This window comes from Castanea sativa, chromosome 12 (genome assembly GCF_040712315.1).
Source record: "Castanea sativa cultivar Marrone di Chiusa Pesio chromosome 12, ASM4071231v1".
In the NCBI taxonomy this organism is placed as follows: Eukaryota; Viridiplantae; Streptophyta; class Magnoliopsida; order Fagales; family Fagaceae; genus Castanea; species Castanea sativa.
This window is the reverse complement of record NC_134024.1, coordinates 2,499,719-2,520,339: the sequence shown is the minus strand read 5'-3', so window position 1 is coordinate 2,520,339 and position 20,621 is coordinate 2,499,719. Positions and strand designations below refer to the sequence as shown.

Genomic DNA, 20,621 nt, shown 5'->3' with positions numbered 1-20,621 from the left:
TAGCTCATTGGTAGTTTGGTACTATCAGTTACACAAGAACAATGATGGCAGGAATTAACTTTGAGGTCCTGCAATTGAAACAACTGGTTCTGTTATAAGTGCTTAAGTTAACCCCCCTAGTGCTTGACTTGTCTTCTTTTAGAGTAGTGGTCTTAAGTTTTCTAATAGCAAGTTTTTTGGGGCAATACTCAATAGGCTTAAAAATAAATAAATTTAATTCGTGGGACAATAGGTTTAGCTTCATGGTTATCCCCCGTAATTTTTTTTTTTAGAGTTGAGATAAGATTCTACTCAAAGCGTAATTCAAGTACATGTGTATAAAGCTTTCTTCAGGAAACTTGAATTTCAGCCTTTGGCCTCCCCACCCTATAAGTACTTATACTTGTAGAGTAACAGTCATGCCAAGGGTGTGTTGTAGTTATCTGATGCAATTTAGATGTCATTGTATCGTGGACTCCAAAAATGCTCAAGGAAAACTTAATGGAAAGTTTTATTTATTTGTTTTCAAAAACCAGCTTAGTGGAAAGTCAGCAGTAGAACCTTAATCATCAATAAATATTAAATGTCAGTACTAACGGAGAAGAAAACTCTACCCTCTTTGATTTTAAAGTAACGCTACAGACACAAACTATTTTACAACATTTATACAAAATGTTGATGTGGTCAACTTCAATTGGTTTTTATCTAAGCTCTTCATTAATATTACTTTTTCATTTACCAATAATCACTCAATGCATCAGCAGTTTGCAAAACAATTTGTAAAATAGTTTGTATCTCTAACATTATTCTTGATTTTATAATGCATTACTTTGGCTCACTTCCACTTCCTTGGGAAATTATCTCATGGAATGAGGTCAATTCTATGGACTTTAATTTACACCCACCAATAAAAATATGACATATCATCATATTACTAAAACATAAAGGGAAAGGCTTGTGTCCAGTGGAAGTTTTCACTGGACACGGCAGGATTTGGACACGTGTCCGCAATCCAACTTGTCCAGTGAAAACTTCACTGGACACAAGCCGCACCCAAACATAAATACATATAATCATGTTGGATAACATCTCAATAAACACCATATTTCAAGTTTTGAATAAAATGTTAATGTGGTGTTATTAGGTGTGATAAAATGTATTAAATTTTAAGTAAAAGTCTGATAAGATAATTTCTTATTGGATAATGTAAAATATGAGATTTAGGTCATTTTTACCAAATTCTGGCATTTGTTAATATTCTACCCTCTTTGATTTTAATGCTTTACTTGATCATAAATGCCACTACGTACTTTCTGTGGAAAATTCTACGCTCTTCGATTTTAATGCTTTACTTTGGCTCACTTACGCTTTCAGGGAAAATTTTAAGGAGTGAGGTAAATACACGGTACTTTATCTTTCAGATACAAAGTTTTGTTCAAAAAATACACACACTGTACTTGATCTTGCATATATAAAGTTAAAAAAAAAAAATACACGGTACTTGATCTTTCCGATATAAAGTTTTGTTAAAAAAAAATACACAGTACTTTATCTTTTAGATATAAAGTTTTGTTCAAAAAATTCATGATTAAAAAAAAATACACGGAGGGCATGCAAAGATATTCTTCCCACTAAAGAAAATTTAGTAAGGAGGAAAGTGATAACTGGAGGTACCTGTGAGATGTGCCAATCAGGGTTAGAGACGTCTGGCCATATGTTTTGGGAGTGTGAAAGGGTACGTGAAGCATGGGCCCTGTTGAAGATCTTCCCTGCTCATACAAACATCCAATTTCTCTCTTTCATGGATTTATTATGGTATGGTGCTTTTGAGGCAAAGTGGGACGCTCTGCAGCTAGAGAATATTGTCATTGTGACGTGGGCTTTATGGGCATCTCGAAATGAAGCTCGGACTGGTGGGGGGAAGAAAGGTGTCAGTAAGACTGTGAATGATGCATTGGAGTATCTGGCTGAGTATCAGGCATGTGTCAAAGACCCTGATAAAAAGCAGCTGGTGTGGGTGTTGTGGTTCGAGAGGCGGATGGTAATACTATTGGTGCTCTTAGCAAGAAGATTTGGGCCCCTTTAAAAGCAGTAGACGTAGAAGCAAAGGCGGTGGAGACTGGATTGCAATTTGCGAAAGACCTCCTCATTCAAGACTTCATTCTCGAAGGTGATTCTCTGCTAGTGATCAATGCGTTGAAGGAAATTTCACCCCCTCCTTCGTCTGTGGCTGCCTTTGTATACAGCTCCCTATCAGTTTCAACGGAGTTTCGACAGGTTGAGTTCTCCCATGTCCATAGGCAAGGGAATAAACCAGTTCATTTATTAGCAAAATATGCCCAAGGCATAAATGATTTTTCAGTTTGGTTAGGAGAGGATCCTTGTTCTATTGTACAAGCTCTTCTACAAGATGTAAACTGTATTTTTATGGTTCAATAAAAGTTTCCAGTATTTCCCATAAAAAAAAAAAAAAAACACCGTTCTTGATCTTTCAGATATAAAGTTCTAATAAAATACGCATTCCTTTATTTTTTAGATATAAAGTTTTGTTAAAAAAAATACACAGTACTCTGGTTAAATAATAGCTCGACAGTTTTTACGTTTTTTAGGGGTAATTATCATATCATATGGGCCGAATCACAGCTGAGGATGGAACAAACTCAACAAAGCACTGATTTTATAATAATGTAACTTACATTAAACACTTTTATTTTTTTAAAATAAATTGGATTCAATTAAAACTTACATTCAACACTTTTATTGTTTGAACTAGTTATGGCAGCATGTGCAAGGCACGTGCTTGCTGTGGAAAAAGAACAATGATTAAGATCAATTTCAGATTTTACTTGTATCACAAAAAAAAATATAAATCATTAAATATTTAAAGTACATAAAGATTTAGATTAATTAAAAGAGACATTAATTTTAATAATTTTGACAATTATGTCATAAAAAGTTAATCTCATTCGTATAAGAATTTCGATCAACCACAAAGTTACATATAAATATCTATTTTACTATAATGGTTTTTTAGTACCTATTTGCTAAAGTTAATATATCTACTCACTAAAAACTTCTAAGAATGATAATGAATATCATCACTTTCTAACAATAAACAACTGAGTTTTGCTAAGAAAAAAAAATAACGAAATGCATGTGTCATTGAATCTTCCATTAGATAAATTATAAGTTTCGAAAATTTAACACCTTATATCATCATTCCAACTTTTCAAGAATTATTACTATTTAAAAATCAAAATATGTGAAGAAAATTTTTGAGATGTTAAAATTTAGTGAGATTATTTTAGACATTGCACAATAAAATATTTTAAGAATCATAAGTTTTCATAGGGTTTAGCTCAGATAATAACAATATTGCATATTTGCTATTTTCCAAAATATTAAGGAAAAAATTTGCTTGAATTTAAAGTTTAAGAAGGAATTGTAAACTACCCCAAACATAAAGGATGAAAAGTGTTCTTATCCTAAGTTTTTTTTTTTTTTTTTGTATAAAATTATGTGGTTTTACTTAAAAATGGTGTGTAAAGAAAAAAAATTACAAAAAGTCAACCCAAGAAAATCGTATGTGAAATAGTGAATTTTGGTTTAATAAAATTGACTAAACGAACAAAAAATTTCTAAAAACACAACATAATGACACAACATTTTTATAATACCTTTATAATTTTGTTATATTTTATTTTGACTTGCAAAGAATTGACAGCTCAACAGTTTTGAAAATATTCTGAAGAAAGTAAGATGTCTTAACATTTTTAAAAGAAAAATGTTATGTCCACGGCATTTTCACAACAAATAATAAGTAGTAGGTTGTTAAAAGTTGTTATTGGTGGCCAAAAAAGTTGTTTCATTGGTAAGTTTAAATTGGAACCAAAAACAATTTACGACCTATAATTTGTTATGAAAGTATTGTGAAAAATATTGTGGATATAACACTTCTTTTTCCACAATACTTTTATTTTTAGTTGTGGTTGGTTCCATTATGATATTTTATCATTTTATTTTGACCTAAAAAGAATTAACACATCAACAATTGTGAAAATATTGTGCAAATTTTTTGTTTAATATTTTATTATAATGTGAAACAACACGAATTAGACAAACCAAAATAATGTAGCGAATCTACTGCAGGTTTACGCATTCACAAAAAAAAAAAAGAAAAAAAAAGTGAACAGCAAAACAGTAAAAATTGGACAAGCCAAAACTACTGTTGTGAAGCAATGGTAGCATTTCCCATTCACTCTTTTTATATATAGATTACTAAATTTGACTAAACCAAAAAAAAAAAGGTAAATTGCAAATTACACTCTAAAGTTTGGGAGTGATTAGATTTTATACCCTCAAGTTTCAGAATTTGAATTTTACAACCTGAAGTTTGGTGATGCTTGGATTTTACACCCTGGCGTTTTAGAATTTTTATTTTTTATGTTCTATAAGTGTTTTGATTTTACTCCCTAAAGTTTTAGGGTGTTTGGATTTTACATCCTAAAGTTTTAGAATTTGGGAGTGTAAAATCCAGACAACCCTAAACTTTAGGAAATAAAATCCAAACACCCTAAAACTTTAGGGAGTAAAATCTAAATTTTAAGAATATTTTTTTCTCTGTTTCATGTAGTCCATCATAACTTATTTTAAGTGCTTGGAGAATTGCACATTCAGGATATTCTTTAAGCCGCTTTAATGCACTATTCCACTAATTGATGCTTCTATTGAACAAAAAAAGAACCCAAAATCTCAATAGCTGAAGGAATGCCTTTAGCATATTGTACAACATCTTTGGATAGCGTTAGATAATCTTTGGGAGGATGGTCTTTTTTAAAAGCTTTCAAACATAGAAGATGAAGAATTTCATCATCATTCAATCCTTGAGCATCATATACTTCATTCAAGTATACGTAGTACTATAAAATTAGGACTATTAAATTAGGACTATAAATTCCAAATAAATACGAACAAATCACAACATTAAAGTCACAAACATGGTTTTTTTTTAAATAAATAAACTTCAGTAATGCAACCCAAACTTCCCAACCCGATAACCCCAAAGATCAAAACTTCTCTACCCACAACAGCCGCCACAAACCATCAAGCAATCAAGCTACCTTGGCACCCCTGAAAAAAATCTTAACTTCGCCACTAAACACAGGGTAGTTGTTGTTGTTGTTTTTATTTTATTTTATTTTTATTGATAGGAACATGGGGTAGTTTTGGTTGTGTATATGGGGTAGTGGGAATTGGGAGGTTTTTTTTTTTTTTTTTTTTTTTTTATTTGTATCTATATATTATCTAGTGAGGGGTTTTTGACCTTGTAGTTTTTTTTTTTTTTTTTTAATTCTTGTTTATTTACGGTTTTAATCTTTTTTTTTTTTTAATGTTATAGAAATAAGGATAATTTATCAATAAGGACAAGATAATTTATCAATCTCTTTGTTTGCTATATTGAAAGTGTCTTATAAAAGGAATATGTTAACTGTAAATGTTCAATATATTAGTATTCTTATAGTTACTTCCCCTTTGTTAGAGTGATTATCTCATTAAAGATGGCAAAATATGTTCTCCCGAAACATGGACATGATATATATGATCTAGATCGTTTGCACTGCGTCACCATCCTTACAATATATATATATATATATATATATATATATATATATATATATATATATATATATATATATGGCTATCATATAATTGGATAGAGGAGAAATTTTCTATAATTTTTAGGGTATGACCATTATAAGTAAGTATTATGATCATGATCATGTGTTTTAAAATATTTTAGTATCTATCATTCCCTGATTGAGTATAAATAAAATGATAAGATTAAAATAATTGAAATAAACAATTTTCATCAGAGTGGATATCATGTCCTAGGTATACCATAGAAGACGTATTATTTGATTCACTTTAGCAGATCTTTGAGAGAGAAGAAGAAACAAAAAAAAAATGTAAAAGAAAAATCATTCCATCAATGATAATTGAAAAAAAAAATGTTACACCCAATTATTAGTTTGTGACTGTAGCATTACTCAATTTTAAAAGTTGTTACACCCAATTAAGGAATAACTATTATACATACGAATATATTAGTTTTTTTTTTTTTTTTGAGAATCCGAATATATTAGTTAATCCTAATAACAAAATATAAGTTGAAGGCTAGTTAATCCTAGTGACTATATTCTTACTACAATGCCAATCCCACCCACTTCTCTATGCATTCCGGCGCTCAGATCTCGCTGGAGAAAAGTCTGGTGTCATTGGTATTGACATGGCAGAGAGATTGGGTTCAAATCTGACTTTAAAATTTTTTTAAACTAAAAATAAATTCAAAATGTGACATGTCCATTTTAATAACTGATGTGGAATCTATTTTTAAGGTTTTGTTTAAGAATTAATGACATGATGTAATCTGAACCATTGAATTTTAAATGAGAGGTCAAGATTAAAAGAACTTTATTTGATAGAGTATCCTAGGAATTCTAGAAGATCTGAATCCATGTAACCCAACCTTATGGGTCTGCCGATAAATCTAATATGAGTTGAAATAGGCCAATTTGGGAATTTAGATTCATGGTTCATTAATAGTTTAGGGTCTGTTTGATTGGTTAGTTTGAGTAATGTTGTTTGAGTGTTTTTTATATGCGTATGGGTGAAAAAGTGTGTTGAAATGTGTGTAAGGTTATTTAAAATGTGAAAATGTTGGTTAGAACTAACCAACCAAACAGTCCCTTAATCTCTTTAAAAAAAAAATTGTATTTTGTATTTTATTTTCTGAATAAGATATTTCCTTAAGAATATTTTTTCATTAAATTTTAAATCAAAATTTATTCCTCGCTTTCAAATTGGTTAATTTGTTATAAAATAATTGATGGATTAGGTTTCAAAAAATAATTAATCCATTTCTATATAAAATGGTTGATAACTTTTTTTTTATTTTATTGAAAACAATAACTATCCCTTATTATGTGTAACAAGTTTGGTATTTATATATGGACTACTATATATATTGTGGGGGGTGAAAACTATCGAATAAACGTTTGGGTTTTGGGCCTGATTGGCTAGTGCCAGTTTGTTTTTGTCAGGGGCCTCTAAGCCCACGAGTCAGCTTACACTACAAAGGTCCGAGGAGTTGTCCGAGAATGAATGTCTCCTCAGACAGGCTCGGCAAAGATCCTAGGAATTGCTAAACGGGTTAAAGGCAAGATTCTGGAAATAACTGGTAGGTAAGAGGGTGATCCCAGCACCCTTTAGACACAAGGATGTGAGAGAAATATCTAAGAAAAAGGCTGCTACCTCCACATTAAAGACCCTGTATCTACTTCTCTGGCCGCATTAATGGGGATATGACCTCTGAACAGTAGAATTCAGCCTTCCTGCTATTGTTTGAAGACTTCAAGAAGGTGGTGAATGGGACAAGTATCTAAGGGGAAGATTTGTATGACACGTGGAGGAACCAGAGAAGAAGAAGTATATAAGGAGAGAAGAGAGGAAAGAGAAGGGGATCGTCACTTTCTGCTAAGAAAAATATAGGAACTAAGGATTGTAATATTTGGCCTAGAGAGAGAATATTTATACGAATTGTCCTCGGCTTACATCTGAGGAGATCTATTTGTCATATTTGTTCATCATTTGCACAATTTGTAACATTCTAACCTGTTAATCGAACTTCCAACATCCCGAACCTAGATTTCTAACCCATACTCTACAAATTTTATTGTATAAGACTCATTGGGCCTGAGCCCAACATTCGTTTTTGGGTCCGGGTACAATTGTGCACTTACATATATGATCTAGATAAAAACATTTATCATAGATATATATATATATATATATATATATATATATATATATATATATATATATATATATATATATATATTTTGCCACAAATTTAAATCATGCGAACTTAATAATTTTATATTATGTGTTAGCATCTTCTTCTTCTTCTTCTTCCTCTCCTCAAAAATATTATGTATCATCTTTAAAGGATGCAACAATATTGATCTTATAGAAAAAGTTACCTAAAATATTGAGAAATTTTTATTTTCATACATTACAATCTACTAAAAATGCTTTTTAAATATTTAAACCTTTCTATTTTGTATATCACTAACATGTTTTACAACTACCACTTGTGGTAACTTAATTCCTAATAATCTCAAGTTGTTTCGGCAAAATTTAAAATAAAATAAAAATTGCCACAAAAGAGGAGTTTATGTGAAGTTTTTTGCACCAAAAAAAAAAAAAAAAAAAGACCTTTTACATTTCCTTGGAAATTCTTTTTTTTTTTTTTTTAACTTTGATATACCATTAATTGAACCACTTCCTACATTAAAAATATTTAAGGCTCATAATTACTTCCGTTAAGATAGTATAGTTGCCTTAATTAATTGAGACCAAACTAGAGAAATGCCTTCTATATTTCCTTGAAAATTCAGAAGAAAAAAATATTTTAAAAAAACCTTTGACATTTCACTTGCGTAACTATATCTATAGCCATTTAAGACATCTATGATATCTATTTCTTTTTGATAACCATAAAAATTATAGTGCTTTATTTCTTATTGATAACTATAAAAATTATAGTGCTTTATTGAGTAAATGCTTTAAAAAATATATAGGAAAAATTAGAAATAAAAAGGATAATGACATGGTTGCTAGTGATGCTCAACTGGACCACAGTAATAATAAACATTACACTTCTTGTACCAATCATTTTTATATCATTTCTTCCAAGTTTCTCTTTTTATTTCATTTTTTGGTACCAATCACTATTCTAAATTATGTAGTCAAATAATCAGGAAATAAAATCATTTGTTCCTCAAAAAAAAAAAAAAAATCATTTATGGGAAAAAAGTGTATAGTTGTCTTTTCAATGATACTATCCAATGAACCGAAATAGTATGAGAAAACTTTTAGGTAGTGAAATGACTTCGACACAACACTGAAGAATCATGTTAATGAGATCTTGTGGATTATTATGATTCTAATTAAAAATGGTTTAGACAAATGAGGAGATAAAATTGTCATAGAAGCCAAAATATTCGAAACTCTTTATCTTAATATAATTAGATCCTACTTAAATTCACATACTTTATGCAGGGCCGGCCCAAGGCCCCACCAAAAAAAAATTATCCCAGGGAAATTTTATATATTTAATGCTTGTGCACTTTATTTTATTAGTGATGCTAAAAATACCATAAATATTATCATAGGCTAACAAATTGACATGATATCAATCACAAAAAAGTAATTTAAACATTCATTAATTAGGTTGTTGAAGGTCATCAATCATAGTCATTATTACATAATATTGTGAACATTTTGTAATACCTTTAGTGCATTTTCCCTTTTCAGTTCTATCGTGACTTCCAAAATATAAGACCAATAGAAATCTAACCCAATTGAAACACTAAAATGTTTCAAAAAATGTTGTAAATATGTTAAATCATCAATTTTAAATTAATTTTTCCTAATAGTTTGAGACTTTAATTTTATAAACCAATACTACAAAGCCACAAACTAAATAATATCTATATCTCTCTTAAAAACAAGATATAAAATAAAAAATTAGATTACAACTTTACTTAACTATGTATCGTCATATAGTCAAATTAAATAAAGTATTTTTTAATCATAATATATTTTTATTAAAATTCAAGGATCAACTATAGTATTCAATTCTTTGTATGAAATTAACATTAATGTAGTTGGTATTATTCATCAAATTATGTATTTTAATGTATCAAACTAACCTTGATTTGATTAGTATTAAATAATTTTATTTAATTAATATTTACGTATAAAAGGTCTTGCCTGAATATTTCACCTTAGGCTCCTAAGAATATGTGCTTGCAGATTATATGATAATTATAGTATATGAGATAAGAGTGCAATAATTTCCAAAAAATATAGCGTTCATATCATAGTATAAAGTGAACATAACACAAGAAAGAGAAATTTCAATTTCTACATATGATGGATGCTTTATAGAACATTACATTGTATATTGTTTTGACTACCTTAAGGTAATATAATACCAAAATATCTTTTATTTATTATTGCAAAAAATATATTTTTTGGACAATGATTCGTATATTTATGTACTTGAATTTATATAATATTTAAAAACCATAATATTTATTGTAGCATTTTTTTTTTTATAGCATTTCAATCTATAAAGATTTTGAAGGACAATCTCCTTAGCTGAGCCACTAAGCTAGAATGATTTTTCTGTGGGTTTTCACTTTTTTGACTCCTTGTTTAAGACTAAACTTTAATAGGATTTTCAATTTTTTTGGCAACAATAGAGGTTAAGGGGACTATGCCCCATTTCCCCTGGTGGTTCAAACTTACACTTTCTTTTTGGGGACAGACAGAGGTATCATTTAAACTACAACATTCGATGGTCACTGTAGGATCAGTTTTGCTCTTTTTGCATCCCTAAAGATATAATTGGACTTACTAAACAATTTTAGAAATGAAGGCAAATTTTTAATAGACAAAGTTTTCCTCCAAACTATTGTAGAGGAATACCCTTCAACTTGATTAATAAAATTATTCATATGTATCAATAAATAAGGTAAAATTTATGCATTTTTTAAAATTTAGGAAAATAATAAAATTCAACATAACTTTTCAAACGAGATAGAACCCATTGTAAGGCTTCAATACTAAATTGAGAAGGGGGAGGGGGGGGGGGGGGAGAACGGAAGGAGTTATAAGGGGGATGGGGCATGGCACATTTCAAATTCTAACATAATGACATATCCATAGTACAATAGAACCCATGGTAAAATATCGATGGTATGTAGTCCACTAAATAGTAGCCCCAAAACAATTACACTGGAAGAGCATGTGAGCAAAAACTTGAAACTTTATCTTAATTTATTTATCCCTGACATTTGAAGCACATACCACCCATATTAAATGGAATCATTACACAAATGATGACATTGATAAATTTTCGATTCTCTCAAAAGTTTAAGACATTAGGACAATCGATAATTTAGTATCAAAGCCCAGAGGTTTGTTCAAGGACATACCGTACTAGCTGAACTAAAATGTTCAGTGAATTATAGTAGACTAGCTCAAAGCAATTACAAACCGGTTTCAGAACTTCACAATTTATCCAACTTTTTTTTTTAGAGAGTTTCATAACTTATGATGTTCGCTCCTGATGATAGCTCTTTATCATCAGACCCAGACACCAATCGATTTTTGGTATAGGTGGAGATTGAACCCCAAAAAACAAGCATATCATTTTTTGGTTGGTCTTAAGGTTCCATGCTCATTCTAATTGGTGGTCAATTTGAACATATATTCATAGTCTTTGTATGTGATTGCCTTATAATATTATAAAGTGAATTTTCCAACTTAGATTTAGAAACCTATCTGCACATGACTTGTGTATAAGATATTTTTCTTACAAAATTTTGTTATTGTTGTAAGATAGAAAAAAACTTTATTAGATGTTTTGCAAACCTCGGGTAATGGGAAGATTTTTGAATGCGAAATTGTATATTTTTATGGATTCTGAAAGTCATTTTAAATTATTCCTTGCAAACAGATTGTTCAAATTGAACATAATTTTGTCTTTGTGACAAATGTTAAATTTACAAATCCAAGACTTCTTCGGTTTTAACTAATATTATTTTCTTACCACTTTGAAAAGCCTATGAGTTTAGTGGAGCATATGTTACTTATATGTATAAAAGACGATTTTAATCCTAGTTTCAAATTTTGGACCTTGTGAAAGAAGGTTTCGTGTGACTATTTTGGTTTGAAAATCATTAGCTAGCTTTTTGGCCTAGTGCTATTATTCAACACTTGTGTTTGAAACTAGTCAAATACAAAATTTTATTTTCAAAGATTAAGTGGAATACTCCTATACTCTTGGTTTCAAGAATGGTTACTCTTAAATCCCTATATGAATTTAATCTTTATGATTTGAACTCCAAATTTTGGTTTGAAACTTAAGCCATTGGTTGAAGTAATCCTTGACCCTTTCAGTCGAAAGGTTTATGTTGAAAATGTTAATGCCAATGATTGCTCAGTTTTGTTTTGAGACACATAACTATGTTTATAATTTCAGGGACAAAATTCTTTCAAGGAGGGAAGAATGTAACACTCCAAGCCTTTTCCTTAAGAAAATTTAGATGTGCTTAATATCTCTTTAAGGCTCAATTTTTCATGTTTTGGCCCCTTTTGGGTTTGGAGCGTGACACCAAGTATAAAAGGAAAAATCCTAACTATGTTTTAGACATCTTTGCTGAGTTATGTGTTGAATCTTTTGTGAGATCTGAGAGGTGTTTACATTAATACACACACATAGAGTTATCAAGATCAAGATTCACGTCAAGAGCTTGATGATTGCTTCAGTTGCTGCATAAAGAACTGTAAAGAATATTTGAAACCTTTGAGAGGTGTCTCAAAGTCACAAGTAGGAGAACTTGTGGTTGCTACAGATCAAAGAAAGAAGTAGTTTATGGACTCGGAGCTGCTACGTGGTCGTGGTAGTAAGTTGTCTACAAGAGGTAGCAATAGGATGTTAGTAGTCTAAGTTTTATTGTAAACTTCAATTCTCTATAGTGGATTTGCTTTTTACCTTGAGGATAGCTAGGTTGAATCCTCTCCAGGTTTTCTACCAATTTGGTTTTCCTGGGTCATCATATCATTGTGTTCTTTATATTTTCCGCTATTTTACATGATATGACTTTATTGTTTTAGCTTAGATTTGAATAATAAACCTAAGTTCTCACTTGGTTAATTAATTAAGTTAAAAAATTTAGTTTACAGGGGTCTAAAACCTAACAATATTGATGATTCTTTAGGGAAAAAAATGATATGTATATATAGTATGTGTGATACTAAGTATAGGTATAAATAAAAAGAAGTATATATATGTGTACTAATTTTAGCAATTTTGTTTTATAAAATTACATTTTCCCCCTTAACAATATCATTAATTCTTTTAAGAATATTGTTACAATTATAAATTTTTTTACAACATTTTTACAACCGGTTAATGTAGCAAATTTTTCTACATTTTAAACGCTAAGGGCTGTGACGGTGCTTAGGTCAGTGGGAGAACTATGGCGTCGGCGTGAGGGGGATCTAATGTCTATGGCAGCAGTCTCTCTCTCTCTCTCTCTCTCTCTCTCTCTCTCTCTCTCTCTCTCTCTCTCTCTCTCTCTCTCTAAATTTGAGGTCGGTTTGTATAAGGGTTAATGATTTTTTTAACCTATTCTCTTACTTATAAAAGAAATTTTAAAAATTATTTAAAAACAAATAATTTTTCTTATAATTCAAACTGTAATTTTTGAAATATATATATATATATATATATATATAATATTAATATACGTATTCCTACCGTATAAAATATTTTATACGTATTCAAACTTTATTTCCAGCAATTGATCAATTGGTAAGTTGTAGATGCATATGTTAGTGATGTATCAAACATAATTTATCACCTCAATGAATTGTAAAAATTCTTGTGTCTTTACTCATGTAATTTATTAATGTTGTTTTTACATAATGGTTGACTATTAAACAATGCTATGGACACAACTTATTCCACAAATTTTTTTACAACCGGTTAAGATACCAAGTTTTTTTTTTTTTGAGGAAATGTTAAGATATCAAGTTGTGAGTGGTAGATAATTTCTTTCACATGGACTTACACTAACATCACTTTTATTTTCCACCCCATTATAACCTATCAATATTTCAACAAGTTGTAGAAAATGTTGATTTTAAAATAATCATCTCTTCTATAAAATAAAATTCCTCTCACTTTTAAAATTTTAAGATTTTTTTCTGTTTTTTTTTTTCATTTTACTTTTAATTATTTAATTTTGATAATTACACATGAATAAATAACACCACTACTTGTACATGAATATTCTAAGGTTTTGTGTAGCAAGTAATAAAGAGTCACTCAAGTGGACAGGTGTTCAATTCGACAAAGTACCAACAGGGTCTATCAGAATTCAAGCAGGAAAATCCAAACGCCTCTTCCATTCGTCACAAAATGAGCTTGCAACCACCACGTGTGCTAACATCCTTTATGCATGTAATCATGGTATCGAGCAGCTAGCACTATATGTCAAACCTCAAGCTCTCCTTCCTTATCTTGCTTCTTTATCTCTCTCAATTCACCTACCAAACTAAGCAATAATCTCTTCCTCTATAGCAATTGATCTTGAGTGAATTGAAGCTTTTTGGTGATGGCTATCTTTAACACTATATTGAATTGGGTGGTGCCTCCGGCAAGTTTGGTGATGCTAGCCTTTGCATGGCCAACTTTGTGCTTCATCAATGCTTGTGAGTGGGTCTACAGCTCCATATACAGTGAAAATATGGAAGATAAAGTGGTCATTATCACTGGAGCTTCCTCAGGAATAGGAGAGGTAAATTTCTCTTTTTCAAATTTTGCATATTCCTTGATGTTTAAATTACTTTCCATTTTTTAAAACTATTTTTATAGCTTTTATATGAAAGTTGAGATGTCATGAATTGAAATGCTTAAGTTGGTTAAAAATTAATTTGGGAGACTTCACATGTAAGATGGGTGAGATGACAGTAGAATTGCCAAATTGGTTAAAACTTTAAGAGACTGCATAAACAAAATTAAGATAGGTGAGATAGTTGAAAATTAATATCCAACAAATTACTGAACTAAGTTTCAAACTAACAGGGTATATTGGTTCCATTTATCTCAAGTAAAGTCTCTTGTAGTCTCACAAATAGTAAAGTCTCTTGGAGTGAATAAAGAAGTGAGCCTGCACTAAAATTTCAGCAATTGATGTTTTGACTTAATGATTAAAAAACAATGGATTTCATGGGTTCAATAATTAAGTATTTATTGAAAAAAGTATCAAATAAGATGATGAGCTTATGAGAATAAGTCAATTATTAATCTAAGAATAATCATAAATCAAATATGATTGAAATTGGTATTGGATCATTTTTCGGCACAGGGTTATGTTTCTAATTAAGATCATATGGTAATAAGCATATTCTTTGAAAATAGTTAAACCTAATACTAACTTTATCCAGCAATTTACCTGTTGAGGCTTGTATATTTAAATTTTGGGATTTAAGTAGTCATCTTACTATAGTGTGAGAATAATAATTAAATGATAAAATTCAAATTTTCTCAATTCCTTAAACTTTCTGTTTTAGGATAATTGTTAATTTATCATGGTATCAAAGTAGGTGGCATTGAACCCTAACCATCTCAACTCTACCTCCTTTTTAAAAAGTTTCTCAACTCTATCTCCTATTTAAAAAGTTAAAAATCTCTTTAAAAAAATCTTGCGTGGCATTGGCTTATTGAGGGAAGTTGGGATCCACACGTGGTTAAAGTATTAAACAATGGTTAGGTGATTTGATTTATGCTTAAATTTTTGGGGCAATTGGTAGTTTATTGTGTGATATGTCATTATTTTTTAGAGCAGGACGCTCAAACTTTGTCCCCTTGAGAAGCAAAAAATCACATTATAATTTAGTCAAGTTCCCAACAACAGTGACACACTGACACCACTCTTTAGGAATGCAAGAAAATAAGAATTAGAAGACAAGAAATGCTATTTCTTTTAAGAAGCTAACACTTTTGACAGATAACGAGCGCAAACAGAGTTATGCATTACCAATACATTCTAGGTTCATTTGACTCAAATAACATTATGATTCTCGCCCTTTTTTCCCCCTTATAAATAAGTTTAATAAGATCATGCTATATATTGGCTGTCTGTGATTGCAGCAAATTGCATATGAATATGCAAAGAGGAGGGCAAATCTTGTGTTGGTTGCCAGGAGAGAGCAAAGGCTCCAAATGATCAGTAGAACGCAAGGCGAATTGGTGCAAAGCATATCACAATTATAGCTGCAGATGTTGTCAAGGTAGAGGATTGTAGGAGATTTGTTAATGAGACAATAAACTTCTATGGGCATGGTATGTCTAGCTTAAAAGTGTTGGTTGAATGTTGACACTTGTATATAACATGGAGCTACCTGAATTCTGATTAAAACAAGTTTGTATCTGCACCGCAACAACTATAGTACGTGGCATCACATTCACAGCAGATGCACTGTTTACCATAGTGTGCACTTTGCACACTTTGATATGGCATGCCTTAAATGCTCAAAAAACTAGCTTGTTAGTTATGAATTGTTATGTGGCAAGCTTTTTTTCTTAATGTTCAACCTTTTCTAACAAACTACACTTTTGGAACAATTGGTAATTTATTATGGTGTCAAAGTAGATGGTCTTGAGTTCAAATCATTTCTCTTTCTACACATTCTTGAGAGCCATAATCTAACTAACCAAACTATTCCAGCTTTATGACAAGATAATGTTGCAAAAACTAGTCTTCACTTGCAAAGCATTACAGACTTCAATGTAGTAAATTAGAGATAATTTCTTGTTGTCGTGTGTGTGTGTGTGCGCGCATATATATATGTGTTTTAAACATGATTTCAATTTATTTCATTAACCTATGAAATTTCTTTCACTTATCTGAGGTGTATTTTTGGATTCTGATATCACTTTAATGCACACTCATATAAGAAGGCTTTTACTATTAGTATAGGCAGATCAATGGAGTTGTGACTTGTAAGGACGTTTGACTTCATAAATAAGCTTGTGTTTTATACCCCTGTATCAACGAACTTCTGTTGCATTTTCTCTTTTTCATCATTTTTTTGTTAAATTCTTGCAGTCGATCATCTTGTAAACGCTGCAAGTTTGGGGCACACATTCTACTTGGAGGAAGTGACTGATACATCCGTGTTTCCACATTTAATGGTAAGGACTACTAGTTGCATGAGTAGGAAATCATGTGAAGCAGCCTTAGCTTTTCAATAATATTGGTTCAAATAATACTTTTGATACAATGTGCACTTAATTTGTTTTCAGTTACTGCTACAATGGCATTGTGGTTTTGGAATTTTTTGTTTGCAGGACATAAACTTTCGGGGAAATGTCTATCCAACATATGTTGCTTTACCTTATCTACATTACAGCAATGGTCGAATTATTGTTAATGCCTCAGTCGAAAACTGGTTACCTCCGACAAGAATGAGTTTATATGCTGTGAGTAGGACTATGAACTTTGACTTGTTTGAGTTTCTTTCACTTTCTTTTCAGGTGGTTTTTTAATTATTTATTTTTATTCGAGGATAATTAATTAGGTAGTTTTGTTTTCTGTAGTATTTGTAAATAAAGCTTCAGATTAGACTCATTCGCCACCCAAAAAAAAAAAAAAGGTCAAGAAAGATTCTGAATGCCAATATTGACACATAAAAAAGAAAGCTAATGGGATAACTTTACCAGATTATGCAGAGGATAAAATTTAGTTATACAGCACCATTTTAGGAAGAAAATCTACATGTCATTAACTCATAGCTAGAAATGTCCTACAAGAATGAATATGATTCAATTTCATGGTCTTCCTAACTTTGTCATCATAGATATCAAAATTATATATCATAATGCACCTGGTTAAACACGCACACACGTCTCTGAGGTCAATTTTTATTTTTCCTCTATGCTGTCTCTTTTGCTTTTGGCTTTGTTTTACCTTCCTTCATCCCACTGTATGCCATGTTTTCTTAATCAGATAGCACTAATTGGTTTTCTTTTATTTCTGGTGTTTTGAACTACCAGGCTGCTACGGCAGCTCTTGTGAACTTCTATGAGACACTGAGATTTGAAGTGAAAGATGATGTTGGAATAACAATTGCAACACATGGTTGGATTGGAAGTGAAATAACTGGAGGCAAGTTCATGCTAGAGGATGGTGCAGAGATGCAATGGAAGGAAGAAAGAGAAGTAAGTCTTTAATTGATGGCTTTCATATCTCCACCATTATTGTTTAGCACACTTTTCTCTTTGTTAAGAATGAACTTCTACAATTGTTTAGCACACTTTTCTCTTCCTTGTTCCTAAAGTAATAGTTTAAATGTTGATTCATGGAAAAATTACTTTATATCAAAACTGATAAAACTAAGGGTCAACGTTGCAGTCACCCCAATTGAGTGCTCTCTTTAATTATATCTGGTGTATAGGAGAGAGAAGGTGGACTACAGACATCTCAGGTGCTCTAAGAGCCCTTGACACCTTTGGTTGCAGAAAGAGAATGCTAGTATTTCTTAGTGGAGGACACTTATTTTGTTTTTGTGACCAAATAAAGAAGAGGATATTAATGTTCAAATGCATGATACTCGCCTTTAAAATTAACCTTGAGAGACACACTGTAAAAAGGAAGAATGGGTGCCGGCTGAACCTATAGGCCATTTAGGCCACCGCCTAAGCCCCCACTTGTAAGAGGGCCCCAATAGTACTAATATATTATATAATATTGTGAAAAAAAAAAAAAAAAAAGAAGGCCCACCCCAAAGATTTAAGACCCACCCAAATTATTTAAGCCCTTAATTGAAAATTGAAAATAAACAAGTTATTTCTAACAGTTTCTAACAAGGAAGAATGGGTGCCGGCTGAACCTATAGGCCATTTAGGCCACCGCCTAAGCCCCCACTTGTAAGAGGGCCCCAATAGTACTAATATATTATATAATATTGTGAAAAAAAAAAAAAAAAAGAAGGCCCACCCCAAAGATTTAAGACCCACCCAAATTATTTAAGCCCTTAATTGAAAATTGAAAATAAACAAGTTATTTCTAACAGTTTCTAACAAAGCAAAAAGGCTGAAAGGACATGAAGTCCAATCAAATCACCAAATCTTTAGCTTTCTCAAAAAACAAAAAAAAAATCACCACATCCAAGTATCTTCTGGATCAAACCTTTGTACCACATTTCATTAAAAAAACTCATGTTTATTACTTGAAATGTAGAGAGGGAGAGAAAGAGAGACATTGATTTCCTCAATATACAAGTAACAAAATGCAAAAGAAAAGATACCAAAAGGCGGAAAAAAGAAAGAAGAAAAAAACTCACTCTCTCCATCTTGATTCAAAAAAAAAAAACTCTTTTTAGTTGGCTTACTCATCAATTGGTGTTGGCAATAGACTTGGTATGTTCACAAACCCTCATTTCAAGTTCGTTTTTTTTTTTTTTTTTTCTCTTCAGTCTTCCCTTTGCCTCCTTGGTCTTCTTCATGGTTTGTTGCTAGGTTTTTATTCTCCTTTTTTGCTTAACTTTCGTTGTACTCTTTAGTCTTTAGTCTTTTTTGTTTTTACTCTTAAAATTTGATTTCTTTAGTATTCTCTAGAAGACTATCAAATGGACCCACTTAAAGCATTGATCCTAGTCCTGCACATTTTGTTTTTTTTTTTTTATATATAAAGAAATCAGATTTAATGGTATGGATGGATAGTGAACTGGTCTTAATGGATCAAGTTTAGTATTTTCTAGAAAATTATAAATTTATAGTTAAATACAATAAAAAGCCCTGTTTAAAACTTTCGTCTAGGGCCCCAAATTTATTGAGCCAGCCCTAAATACATACATTTGATATTTATAGCTAATAGTTTGTTTTTTAGGTACATGTGACGGGTAGACCTGCGGAGGACTACGCTAGGTTGATTGTATCCGGGGCATGCCGAGGAGACTCATACGTGAATATTCCAAGTTGGTATGACATACTCCTTCTATACAGGGTTTTTGCACCAAACATTCTCAATTGGACACTCCGAATTCTGCTCTCAACTCATGGCTCAAGAAGAACGTCCCCTGTGGGCACAGGGAGGCCCCTTTTGGATTACAGTGGAAGGCCTCTCTTGGAGGGCACATCTCCTTGTAAATTTGTAGCTAGTCCCACTCATTATGCTCAATTCAGTCCTCAACAGGTAAAATGGGAATAAAAATGCTTTCAGAAGCATATGTATCCATGTACATAGTAGCATCTATTAGATTTAATATTCTATGTTGTTTAATTTTTGTTCAAGTTGGTCATGCTGGAAATTGGTGACATCAAAACATTATTACTATATTCAGTATATTTTTTTTCAATAAAAAATAAATTTCAGGCTCAAGCCTTGCTGGGGTCTTTTTGTATTGTACTGAATCTACTCATAGGCCATTGCTACATGTTTCGTGGTTGGATTTTGCGGGTCCTTTACTCCTCTAGCCCGGTTGTGGTGGTACAATTAATTGGTTTTGACGGGTCATTTAGCCCGGCTTGTGAAAAAAATAAAATGTTTGGGTCAAAAGCCCAATACTAAAAAGAGAGATATTGGACATAAGACCCAAAACCAATAGGTGGCCTTTTAAGTTTATTTTTGGGCTTTATGCAAGCTCAACACCAAGTTAACATCACATATATCTTTTCAACTTTTGTTAACATTATTATTGTGCTACCCTCCTTACGAGGGGGTCAAAAATAACAAAAAAATGAAAAATTAATAAAAATTTGGACTTTAACCTAAAGTAACTCGACTTCTACAAAAATTAGTTCAATTATATTATAAAATTTTATTTTAACAGGTGCATAAGAGAGTCCTATTGGCATTGGAAAATAGCAAAAATTTAAAAAAAAAATGTGATTTTTAAGTTAAAAGTGACTCGACTCTCCATAAAAAATAGTTTGATTATGTTATAATATTTTATTTTAACAAACGCATAAAAAGGTTCTATCAATATTGGAAAATAATAAA

At 31.1% G+C, this 20,621-nt stretch overlaps 1 protein-coding gene across 1 annotated transcript; it reads left to right on the top strand.

Moving 5' to 3' along the window:
* Positions 1–14,231: 14,231 nt before the first annotated feature.
* Positions 14,232–19,921, top strand: LOC142618449 (11-beta-hydroxysteroid dehydrogenase B). The gene is given in 7 exon segments (XM_075791388.1): positions 14,232–14,414; positions 15,770–15,848; positions 15,851–15,961; positions 16,728–16,813; positions 16,970–17,101; positions 17,675–17,839; positions 19,509–19,921. Coding segments are annotated over 7 exon segments (1,077 nt in total). The 3' UTR covers positions 19,830–19,921.
* Positions 19,922–20,621: the final 700 nt, after the last annotated feature.